The sequence below is a fragment of the Solea senegalensis genome, linkage group LG15 (assembly GCF_019176455.1).
Source record: "Solea senegalensis isolate Sse05_10M linkage group LG15, IFAPA_SoseM_1, whole genome shotgun sequence".
NCBI classification, from domain to species: domain Eukaryota; kingdom Metazoa; phylum Chordata; class Actinopteri; order Pleuronectiformes; family Soleidae; genus Solea; species Solea senegalensis.
The window spans coordinates 7,386,138-7,398,453 of NC_058035.1; the positions used below are offsets into that span (position 1 = coordinate 7,386,138).

Below are 12,316 nucleotides of genomic sequence, written 5' to 3' on the forward strand. Positions count from 1 at the left end.
CGCGTGTTTATGGTTAGGGAATATGCCTGACTCTGGAATAACAATCACTGGTGATGAATTTTTTTGGCACCGGAGCAGAAGCTGCCGTTTGCCACCCTGGTGTATATCTCTCCCTCATATCCCACTCTTTTTTTTCCTTTCCTCTTTTTGTCCTCTTTTTCTTTCTGTTTTATTCTCTCTCTCTCTCTCTCTCTCTCTCTCTCTCTGCCCCACACACACACACACACGCGCGCGCGCACACACCGGGAGTTGGGGGATGACAGAGACAAAGCCATGATAATCCGATTAGGACCAATTAGACGTGAGATTCTGCGACACTAGCTGAAAGCCTTAACACTCTGTAGACAGTTACACAGTTATAGAGACATCTGGACACTCCCAGAGACGTGTGTGTGTGTGAGAGAGAGAGAGAGAGAGAGAGATGTGGACACTCCCAGACAGTGTCAGAGAGTCAGTGGAAGTGCAGAAGCCACTTCTCTCCTCACTCACATCATCAGCTTCTCATCAGCAGGTACATGCGCGCGCTCTCCTCCTCCTCCTCCTCCTCATCCCCATCTCTGAATCTCTGAGTCCCGCTCTGCCGCTGCGCTGTTTCTTCTTCTTCTTCCTCTTCTTCTTCTTGGGACGATTTCCTCTCTGATCAGACGTGTTTTGCACCTGCAGCAGAGACAGATCCGTTGAGGCTTTGCCCTGAAACTTTTTGTGTCTCTTCTTCCAGGTTCAGTTTTTGTCGGCAGCAGCAGCTCAGACTCAGACTCACAGACGCGTCAGGATGTTCTACTTCCACTGTCCGCCTCAGCTGGACGGAGAGTGCTGTCGCTCCAACACATGTAAGTTTACACTCGTATCTTTCTTTTCCTAATGTCTTTTTGTTTGATTTGCTTTTGTGTCTTTCTTTCTTTTTTAAGTGCGTAAGTTGTGTGTTTTGGCCGCATGTGCGCGCACAAAGTGTGTGTTGCCGACAATAGGCCCGAGCGGTTTTTCCCCCCGCTTTTGTTTCATAGTATATTTTATTATAATGTTAAAGTATTAAGTCAATAAATAAAGTTTATATTATATTTATAAAAGTGCTAATAAAAACCAAACCAGTGAGTAATAAACGACATTTCCCACAAATGTGATACTTAGTGATTGCATCTCTGGGAACATTTTCCCCTACCTTCACAATTTAAGTGTATATTTAAAGGGTTAAAGGGTGTGATTTCCCCTCTGCTGTGTCAATCTGCCGCCTGTTCCGCTGAAAGGCGCTGGTGGTTTGGCCCCAGGGCAGAGGAGGGCGTTTTGTCCCGGGCACAGATGTTGGGTGTCATGGCTCTTAGTCCGTCATGGTTCCCTTCTGACGCCCAACATCAGTGTTTCATACAACTAATGGACACAAAAAAAAGAAAAGAAAAGAAAATGTGCCAGAGGAAAAAATAAATCACAATGACCAATATTTGACCCATATGTTGTTGTTGTTTTAAATAATACAATTTACAAATGTATGACTTAAATATAAACACATGATGATGAACATTTTATTCAGACCATTTTCTTTCTGATAAACTTCTTTATTTCAGTGAATTCAAGCGGCTTTGGCAACCACGCCCCAGCTGATTTTGATGATGGATTTCTACGCAGAAAACAGCGCAGAAACAGAACAACGTTTACTTTGCAACAGGTAAAACAATATTATATAAGACAAAAAAAACATATGTACAAAAATAAGAAAAGCTCTTAAACTTCACTCAAAGCAAAGAATTTATTTAACTGCACTGAAAACAAATAATTAAGTTTATAAATTGAAGGACTTCAGGGCCTTATTGTTTAAGAGGCTGAAAGAAAATAACACTGTTCACACACTTTTAGTTTCTTTAAAACAAAACAAAGTATTTGTTTAATATTTTGAAGATAATGTGTGGGCATACATTTATGTGTGTGTGTGCGGTGATTTGGATGTGATGAAGGCCAAGTATTAACATTCAATGTGGCTCTTTCATTTTCAACTTTCACTTTTAAGGAAGGAAAGAAAGAAAGAAAGAAAGAAAGAAAGAAAGAAAGAAAGAAAGAAAGAAAGACGGAAAGGAAGAAAAGTTATAGATTTTATTTTTTTTTTAAATGTCTTTTTCTTGTGTGTGTTGACAGTTGGAGGCTTTGGAGGCTGTCTTCGCTCAGACTCACTACCCGGACGTGTTCACGCGAGAGGAACTGGCCATGAAGATCAACCTGACCGAGGCCCGCGTGCAGGTAAGGTCTGCAGCCACACACACACACACACACACACACTCGTGTGTCCTGGGCACGTTTGACCATGCGAGAGAGGGTAAATTAAGCCACTCTGTCATTCCTGCGATGCACTTTAATAACATCAACATAATGGTGAATATTAGATTAGCCTGATTAATCGGTCATTCATAATTAACCAGCGATAATGGTCCTCGCTAATTTGTCCACGTCTCAAAGGTAAGGGATACATCATCCGGTGCAGATCGAGCCACCTTTTTCACGACAGGAAACCACCATCATCAGCCTCTAACTCTCTCTGACTCTGACACACACACACACACACACCAAAGTAATAATGAAATAATAAAAAATAAAGCATTTTCCAATTTATATTCCGCTCCTGCCCTGGCGCACATGTGCGGTTACAAACTTGGCCAGATGTAATTAAGTTATGTGTCCTGTATGTAATTTCCTGCATTCCAGATTTGCTTTTGGGTTTTTGTTGTGCGCGCAGATCTAATTGTGGGAATATAATAGTTTGCCTTTTGTTCCCCAGGGTCATCTTACTATCGCTTAAACCCAATGGCGGCCCTGATAATGGAATCCGGCGCTGTAAATTAGGGATTGTAAACAAATTATTCCCCTCCTAATCCGATTACCGCATTCCTATTATTAAATCTGAACATGAATCCGCGGCACTATGCAGGGGATATTAAACTTACATTATTATCAGAAAATAAATTTCCTTTCTGTTGTAGTGTTGTTGCCCCCCCTTTTTGTAAAGTGTCAATGGGCCTCCCCCCGCATTAAGAGCACACCGCAAATTGAGATTAATGGAGCAATTATAGCCCATTCAGAGAGTGTGTGTGTGTGTATGACTTCTAGCTGGAAGGTGCAGGGGTGAGATAAGTCCATTGGTTGTATTGTTGTCCTGCCACCAAATCGTTGTCCTTTTCTTTATGCCGAATGAATGCATGAATGTGTTTTGTTTGGCTGTTGACATCATTTACACCTCGCCATACAATGGCAGGGATGCAGAGCACATGCACACACACACACACACACACAGGACTCTAACCTCCATTCACACACACATCATGATTAATGCCTGCCAGAACCAAGTCCTAATCGAATCTGATGTTGTCAAACAATCACTAAATAGGGAAATAAACGACTTCATCATAGCTGCCTCTCTCTCTCGGGCTGAACAACTGTCAGTGGGAAGTCATTAAAATATGATAATGAAAAATTGCTCAATTAAATGTTGTTATAGGCAATGACCTTCATTCAATTAAGATACAAGAACCTGGCTGTGTCTTCTCACCCAAGTGTGGATGGTGAAGTTTTGGAGATAAGTCGCTGACTGCAGTGTGTGTGTGTGTGGGGAGAGAGAGAGATATCAGAGTGCTGCTCTGATTCAAATGAGAAAAAAGATGAGAGAGATGTGTTTGAGTGAATCTGTTCACAAGACAATAAAGAAGGAAAATTATAAAATTGGCTGAAAAAAAACCTCTGCACAATAAATAGAAAATCCAACCGACACAGTTGAAGAGACGCAAACTGCCAAATGTGTCAGGAAATGCAGCATCAATTTTCCATCTTTAATTAGATATTTAATGTAATCGTGTGGTGTGTTTTTTTTCTTCATCTTTTCTTTTTCATTTTTTATTAATGCAGGTTTGGTTTCAGAATCGCAGAGCAAAGTGGAGGAAGACGGAGCGAGGGAGCTCAGACCCTGAAGGAGGGAAAGAGCAGATAAGTGAGGGCACTCCACCTTCTCGCAGCATCAACTCTCAGTCCCCCGTGGACCAAAGTAGAAAACAGAAAGAACCGCTGGACATGCAGCAGAGGTGAGGCAGGAGGGAGTGGGGAAGGTGTGTGTGTGTGTGAAGCAGATGGATGATTGTGGTGGCTGTTAATGTTGTGAAACAGTATCTTGTTGGTGGAAGACAGAAAGGTTTGCTGCAATCTGAATGCTTGAAATAAAAACTTTAAAATCTCCACACAGAATTAACATTGGTAGTGGAAAAAAACAAACCCCTGCATATTTGTACAAATATATGTGTGTGTGTGTTAAAAAAAGACAAGGATTTCTCAGTATATACTTTCCACTAGATAATTGGATACAGTATGTCTGTTTTCCCCAGTATCAACAGGACTGTGGGTCCTGGTGGCCCCTTCTTCCCATCCTGTCTACCAGGGACGCTGCTAAATTCTGCCACCTACGCCCAGGCCCTGTCACAGGTCGCCACGCTCAAAGGTAAATATGATTCTCATCGAATATAATTACAAATTGGTGATGATTTTTGTTTGAGGATTTGGGGAATTGGGCTTGTGAAGGGACGTTTGACTCCTGGGACAGGGCAAGGTATGTGATATAGGGATGTGTTGAATGCAGGAATTTGTGTGTGTTTGTGGAAATATATGAAACGAAAAATTCTAATGTGCCATTTTTTGCTGTTTTCCAGGTAACGGCTTGTGCTCCTGCTGCGTTTCTGACCCCATGGGTTTGTCCTTTCTGCCACCCTACGGTTGTCAGGGCAACCGTACAGCCAGCGTGGCCGCCCTGCGCATGAAGGCTCGTGAGCACTCAGAAGCCGTGCTGCAGTCTGCCAACCTGCTCGGTGCGGCAAACGGGCCCGGTGCCAGCGTGGGATTGCTGTCTGGGGTCAGCGTGAGCACAGCCGGGGTGTCGAGGCCCACGGTGGGTCCTTCCATCGAGGTGCCCGGCGCCGTGGGACGAGGGGTGGACAACTCCAGCCCTGGCCCAGCTACCAAGGGCCCGGTTCTGGGCAGTGGCTCTGACAAACACCTTCAATGCTCCAAGGATCCACTGGAGAAAAAGTGAGGCATTGGACATGGACATGGATACTCTAAATCTGTGTGACTGTGCCTGTTATCACTTCTCTCTCTCTGACTGAACTCTGGTCCAAGGAGCAACTAAGCACAAGTACTGAGTGACTCCAGAAATAGTCGTGGAAAAGACTTTGCTAATGTTTCAGTGTGTGGATGCAAAAAATAAACATTTAATTGACGGTGAATTATTGCTGTTAGTGAGAAATATTTGAATATTTGGGGCCTTGTTAGCCCCATGAAAGCACAAGTTTTGGATCTATATTTGTCGTCATGCACTCATGGACTCTATTTGATGGACTAACGTAGATGTGTGCAAAAAACAACAACAACAACAACCTATTTGATAATGTGAATTCAAATAATCCTAATACAGTTGCTCTTGTTTTCATTGAGAGGACAGATGCTTACAATGTGAATGTTAATGCATGTAAACTGTAAGTGTAAAAACTGTTGGCAGCACAGTGAGGACTTTGCAGGCGTTTGGCAATATTATAATATTTCTGCCACTAAGTCAGTAATAGGCTCAAACAATCGAATGTTGAATTTTTCCTTCTTCTATTTTTTTGATTTTAAAGTGAAAGTGCACTTTAATATTAATCAGCCATTTTCAGTGTAAATGTGTACATGTGCCAGAATACAGTACGTCCGTGTGTGACTCCGCCAAGGCAGGACGAAGCAGGGACAGAGCGGTGGTGTGTCCCCCGTCCACTCTGTTAGCACATCTGTGGCGCCAGCAGACAGGCAACACACTCGTCCTGTTGTGACATGTTTTTTAAAACAATTAAAGATGTAGCTGCTCATGTTCCTCTCCTGTTGCCTCTCGCTCCAGCCATCTGTTCTTATACATTATTTATCAGTGGGAGAGCAATTGTGACGCTTATTATTTATTTACTTTTAAGAATGCTTGCCCCCCCCCCCCCACCCCTCACTTCCTCTCTCTGAGCAGTTTTTAATAAACCCCATTAAACATGATATATGCTATTTATTAATATTGAATTTACATTTAAAAAGAATATAATCTATCACCACCTCAGGGCTTGATTCACAGCAGTTCATCACAGGCAATACATTCCCTGATTCATTATTCCTAAATATGTGTCCTCACCAGATTGACCCCTGAATAAATGATCAGCTGATCACACTGAGAATACTTGACCACAGAGCACAGAACCAGTAGTTGGGCTGATTCAATTTGCGTCCTTGAGGATTTTCGGGAAATTACTTTTGATAGTCAATAACACAATTAAGTAAACTACACAAACATTATCATGAATAATTGATAGTAAATTATGTATTACCATGAAGTACTGGTTCAATAATTGATGAGGCAACACCCTGGTGACACCGAAGAGAGAGATAATGTCAGACATCATGCCAGGTTGTACACAGAGTGCCGAGCCCTCGTCCTCTTTTTCACAGCGTTTATGTGAGCATGTTGTAAATACTTTACAAATACTACAATAATATGACACTTTCAGCCTCCTGTGACACGAGCACTTGTCGAGAATTATCATGATTTTTATTGTATTGCATTGTATTGTATTGTGTTGTAAAAAAAAAAAAAAAATTAACACAACACAATAAATGTGGCACCTTTACTTGACTAAATTAAGTCAAAATAAAGTTTCAAAATCTAAACCTATTATGGCCTATTTTTACACAGTGTATTTTGGTATCGTAAACACCACAGGCCTTACAAATATGATATATTTATGTCCAAAATAATATTAACAAAAACACCATTACCAAATATAATGATTTTGCTCATGTTGAGAGAAAACGTTAAGTCCTGTGACATGGCATCTGATGATAACACAATATCCACACACAAATCAGGCCATTTTCCCTAAAATGTACAAATGTGGACAATGAAATCCAGCCAGCCTGAACAAAAGATGTGAAAAACACATTCAGTCTTGACACAATTGAATACAGTAGTTGTGGAATTCAATCATTAGCCAAAACAAAGGATGCTGAAGTTATAATGACTCCGATCATCATTAAGTCCTGCATGGCGCCCATAATTCACATCTTTAATATTTCATAAACAAGTCAAGTTGGTGTTGACATTCAGCTGTGCATGTGGCATCCTTGATAATTTTCTGTCACCTAAAAAAAAAAGAAGTCCTGAGGCAGTTTTTTGTGGTGCATTGTTATATCAAATTAGCTGGAGAGCAGCCAGAAAAGCAGACAAACATGGTGAATATGGGCAACAACAGTTGAACTCTGTTCTTACTGTGCAGTTAATGGGCTTCTTTTGTTGCAGTAATGAAATATTTTCTTTTTTAGGAATGTGGGGAAATGTTTCCTGAACCAGAAAAGATGTCGCTGCACATGCACCCCGGCCACAGACAATACAAGGCCAAGAGAAAAAGGCAATAATATACTAAAGCAAGATGGCCACATACCTATAATTCTTCTGCTTGACACTTTCAGTGTCCTGGTGTCCACTACAGTATCATCCCTGCTTTTAATTCCTGCTACAAAGCTGATCAATACCTCAATCAATTAGAATCAATTAAGATCATCTCTGATTGAAGGTAATACAAACAAAGCATATCTTAATGCAGCAAGTAAAGTGCCTGTCTGCCACATAACCGCAGCTCTCGGCTCCTCCTTACTCAGCAGCACGGGGGAAGAGCATCCTCAGCGTCTGGGATCATCAGCGCTTTCAGCCGTCCTTCACATTTCAACTTTGCAGAACATTTGCACTGTGTTAAAAAAAAAAAATCAAGATAATGTAATTTAATCCAAAATCACAGCACAGGCCAAATGGACTTGCATGTGTGTTCTCAGTTTTTCCACTAGAGGGGCGTAGTGAGCAGGAAACTTGCCCTGCCTTCACACAACAGACTGTATCTCAAAGCTCAATGGGAGAATGGTGGGGGGGAGTGATCTGGGTAAACACGCACTGTGTAGTTTTTGCTGAGGGAAGTATTTGCAAATTACATTTTTATTAATCATTAATTAAAACTATTTGTTTTGATTTTTTTTTTTTTACAAGTGCTGAGTGTTGAAGGCCCAACAGTGAGCAGCAAAACAAGAGGATAATATCAGCAAGTAGCAAATTGTGAGGGGGATGTTTTCTCCATGAAATGTTTATTTCATGGAGAAAATCTAGACGTGATTTTTCAATGTCCAGTATGAAAAAAATTAAAAATAAAATGGCGGATTGGAAGGTTTGTGGGGGTGGAGAGATGTTTAGAAGTTTAGAAGGGAGGAAAAAGATTTGTTTAAAAAAAAAAAGGGATTACCTCAGCCTTTCCGAAAGTTTGGTGAGCTGTATGTGAAGCCATCTTTGTGTGTGTGCGTGTGTTAATGTGGGCGTATATGGAGGAGTGCGTCTCCATTAAGGGCATGTGTGTGTGTCTATCATCCTGCCAGGCTGGCCCTGCACCCGCCAAGAATCCCAGTAAACTATCTGCTATGGCAATCTCCTATTATAGCAGCAGAGCAGTAGGAGAGGAGGGGAGGTCGTGGAAAGCTGGGGGTACTGTCCTGCTGGGGGTTGGGGTGGGGGTGAGTGAGGCTGTAGCCAGGGAGATTAGACTTTCATCCATTGCTTATGTACTGTAATAATTGACTGTATACTCAAATCTGTGGCAATATTCCTCTCTCGCATTCAAAATAACGCTCGTTTTCAAGTGTGTGGTGGTGATAAGAGTCGCAGAGTGAGAACCACTTGTTGACACTCGTTTCTGTTCAACAAAGAGGGGAGGCCACTCCAGTGTGAGTTATTTATGTCTCCCAGTGGTCGCACCCAAACTACATTTACCCACTGACCCCCACCCATGCAGGCAAACATTAATAACTAGAAAATTCCGCTGCAAAATTTCGAGTGGGCCTGCTGTTCTTGCTGCCGATGTCGTCGGGTGCAGGACTTGTGCTGGTTTTGCATTTGGGTGGATTTAACCTTAAAAACTTGAAGTATTTAGACAAAGTGTTATTTTGGTGGAATCACCCTTTAAAAGAGAATTACTCATAAGCCCCTCCCGGTCCCCCTTTCCAAAAATGTGTTTCTAACACCTGCATTATAAAATCTGACAAGTGGATTGAACTTTTAAAACTTGACGTATTTCGACAAAGTGGTATTTTGGTGGAATCCACCTTTAAAACACCAAGTTTTAATGCAGAGAGAGAGAGACTCACAAGCCCTTCTCTAATTCCCCCCCTCCCCTCCTTCTTCCAAGCATGCAAGCACACACGCACACACCTGTGCCAAACTGTCCAACACCTGTATTCACGCACACACCTGTGCTTCTCCCAAACCTCTTAGAAACAGAGCAAACAGCATGTTTTGATGACGAAAGAGATAAAATTTTTGTTTTTTGGTAGTTTAGTATGTCGTCCAAAATGTGACAAAAATGTCATAGTTTAGTATGTCGTCCAAAATGTGACAAAAAGTCATAGTTTAGTCAGTCCATGCAGAAAGGCCCTTGTTCCAACCGGGGCTCGAACCCGGGTCGTTTCACTGCAAGGCTAGAGTGCTAACCACTACACCACTGTGTGACCCTCCATAGGTCAGTATTTAGTCCAAAATGTGACAAAAATGTCATAGTTTAGTATGTAGTCCAAAATTTAGTATGTCGCCCAAAATCGCACAAAAAAGTCATAGTATAGTATGTCATCCAAAATCAGTCAAAAAAGTCATACTTTAGTATGTCGTCCAAAATGTGACAAAAAAGTCATAGTATAGTATGTCGTCAAAATGTGACAAAAAAGTCATAGGTCAGTATGTCGTTCAAAATGTGACTAAAAAGTCATAGTATAGTATGTCGTCCAAAATCACTCAAAAAAGTCATTGTATAGTATGTCGTCCAAAATCACTCAAAAAAGTCATAGTATAGTATTTCGTCCAAAATGTGATAAAAAAGTCACAGGTTAGTACAGTGTCCAAAATCAGTCAAAAATGTCATAGTATAGTTTGTCGTACAAAATCAGTCAAAAAAGTCACAGTTTAGTACGGTGTCCAAAATCAGTCAACAAAGTCATAGGTTAGTATGTCCTCCATTGTACTTTTTTTTTTTGTACCATGGGGGACCTCACGGCTGGAATAAAGCGCCTAAAGGTCCTTCAGTGTATCCATATTCTCTGTTTTCTTGTTCATTACCTTTCAGGGGTGTGAGAAGGTGTCAAGAATTATACAGTAAATATCAGCTCATTGAAGTCAAACACTTTGCTCAAATGGATTTCCAACCTTTTTTCCAACACCTCACATTGAGTTAACACAAATTTCAACACAGATTATTCAAAAGAACACAGATACTGTAATGCAGGGTAAGATTTTTATGGACGAGAGCACCAAACACACAGTGAGCGACTGTGTTTGCTTCATCCGTCGAGTTCTCTAGCATATAAACCTAAATATTTAACTTTCCTCAACTGTTGTGTCACATCTACCCCATTTATTATCGTACCAAATGAATGAATGATATTTTCCATGATGTAAACCCCTGTAGTAGGTAGACGCATCTCTGCTGAGCAAAGAAGCAACTTCGACGTGATGCATTAAATACGAGAGCTATTGTTTTCGAAACAGCAGAGCATCAGGTTTTGAAAGAAAATATGTACCTATTTCAAATGAGCTTGTTCTGTCTCGACTTTGTTCTTTGTTTCTTGCTCAGTTCGTAATTGTTCTCATGCCCATATTCTTCTGATGTACCCAGTTTTGGCAGCATATTAAACGACACAGTGAAAAGTGCATGTGTAGACAAGGTAGAAATAGCTTTGGCCTCTGAATGAGGGCTGCTTTAGTTTCCCTCAGAACTTTTTTCAATGTATTCTTTGACATTAATTGTACAATAGATGGACAACAGATTTGCACAACAGCAGAAGAGCACAGACATTGTTACTATCATTTCTTCTGCTGAGACTCACATCTTTAAAAATAAGTGTTGTTCATTTTCGTAGACAAGTGTGCTAAATAGTATCACATAGAAGTAACCACATCAATATGTCAGTATTTCAGTACACATGCTAAATCCAGAAAGAAAAAGAAAAGCAAAAGATTCCAAAATATAGAAATGATTTAAATGCACAGGTGCCACCGCTAATGGTAATAAGAAATGACAGTTGAGTTCATAAACAGTCTTCTCTGGCCTGGAAAGCTAATGTGCATATGTGAATAACAAGCAACCATAACTGTGTGTCTGTGTTGCCCTCTGTGAGGACACATTCCTCACCGGCCCTGCTGCAGCCTTGTCATACCAAACAACATGTAAAAATGTGACCCATATGGTCTGCCTTTTCAGGAGGGACTGATTGAGCTGTATGGAAATCATAGCCCACCCACAGAATACAAATAAGGAGAACCATATGTGGGGAGATGAATTAGGTAAACTGCACAACATTTTTATTAGATACAATTTCACTTGCCTTGTGGATGGACTGCAACGTGAGACTCTGAAAATAAACTCTGAGCGACAGGAAGAAAATGATCTCTGGTTAACAGAGGGTAAACCTACTAAACCAAACTAACTGTAACTATTGCGTTTTGTATTTGTTTAAAATGGACCAGAGTGTGAGCGTCCCATCAGTCACATGGCGACATGAGAACTGACTGTTACCAGAAACTGTGCACATAAATGAAAAGTCAAACATTCAGCTAGAGTTGTGGGATTACAGTAGCCATCCTGTTAAAGGCTGTGAACAAATGTTTAGATTCATGGTTTATGGATGTGTTTGTGTAAAATCTAAATTTCCTTTCATTTACTATACCGAAGACGTTTGATTTTCAAATGTTCCCAGTCAGAAAATGTGCACACAAAATGAATAACTAAAGTCAAACTACTCTGGATATAGTATAAATGGACAATTACTGACAGATTTAGCCAATTGAAAGCTGGGGTGTGAAAAGTAGGTGACTGTAAAACTCATTTCCCACAGATAAGAAGGTAAATTCACCATATCCCTTTCATACAACTGTATTTATCCCTATAGGGCAAATTTTGTTGAGCAGACAATCAACATTATTCAATTATGTGGACAAATAAATGTGAATCTAAAACGAACAGATTCCATAGAAAGGAACCAAAAAGGGGATCACATTTCCCAAAACTGAAGTAATGCAATAGCATTATAGTCAATGTTACCATCAATATTATAGTTAAGTGCTTTCACAGACTAGTAAACTGTTCCTACATTTCTTGATTTATTTTGTGTTTCACAGATGTTCTTTATGTGGATGGAGACCTAACAGAAAAAGAAGCGAGTTTTGTTCATAAATACTCGTATTGTTAAACGACATCATCACACA

General features: G+C 40.6%; 1 protein-coding gene across 1 annotated transcript; it reads left to right on the forward strand.

Annotated features, from left to right (window-relative positions):
* The first annotated feature begins 450 nt into the window (after positions 1-450).
* drgx (dorsal root ganglia homeobox) lies at positions 451-6,699 on the forward strand. The gene is made up of 7 exons (XM_044045234.1): positions 451-511; positions 719-830; positions 1,560-1,660; positions 2,125-2,226; positions 3,883-4,055; positions 4,353-4,465; positions 4,674-6,699. The coding sequence occupies exons 2-7, from the start codon at positions 773-775 to the stop codon at positions 5,051-5,053; spliced, it is 927 nt and encodes a 308-aa protein (XP_043901169.1). The 5' UTR covers positions 451-511; positions 719-772; the 3' UTR covers positions 5,054-6,699.
* Positions 6,700-12,316: the final 5,617 nt, after the last annotated feature.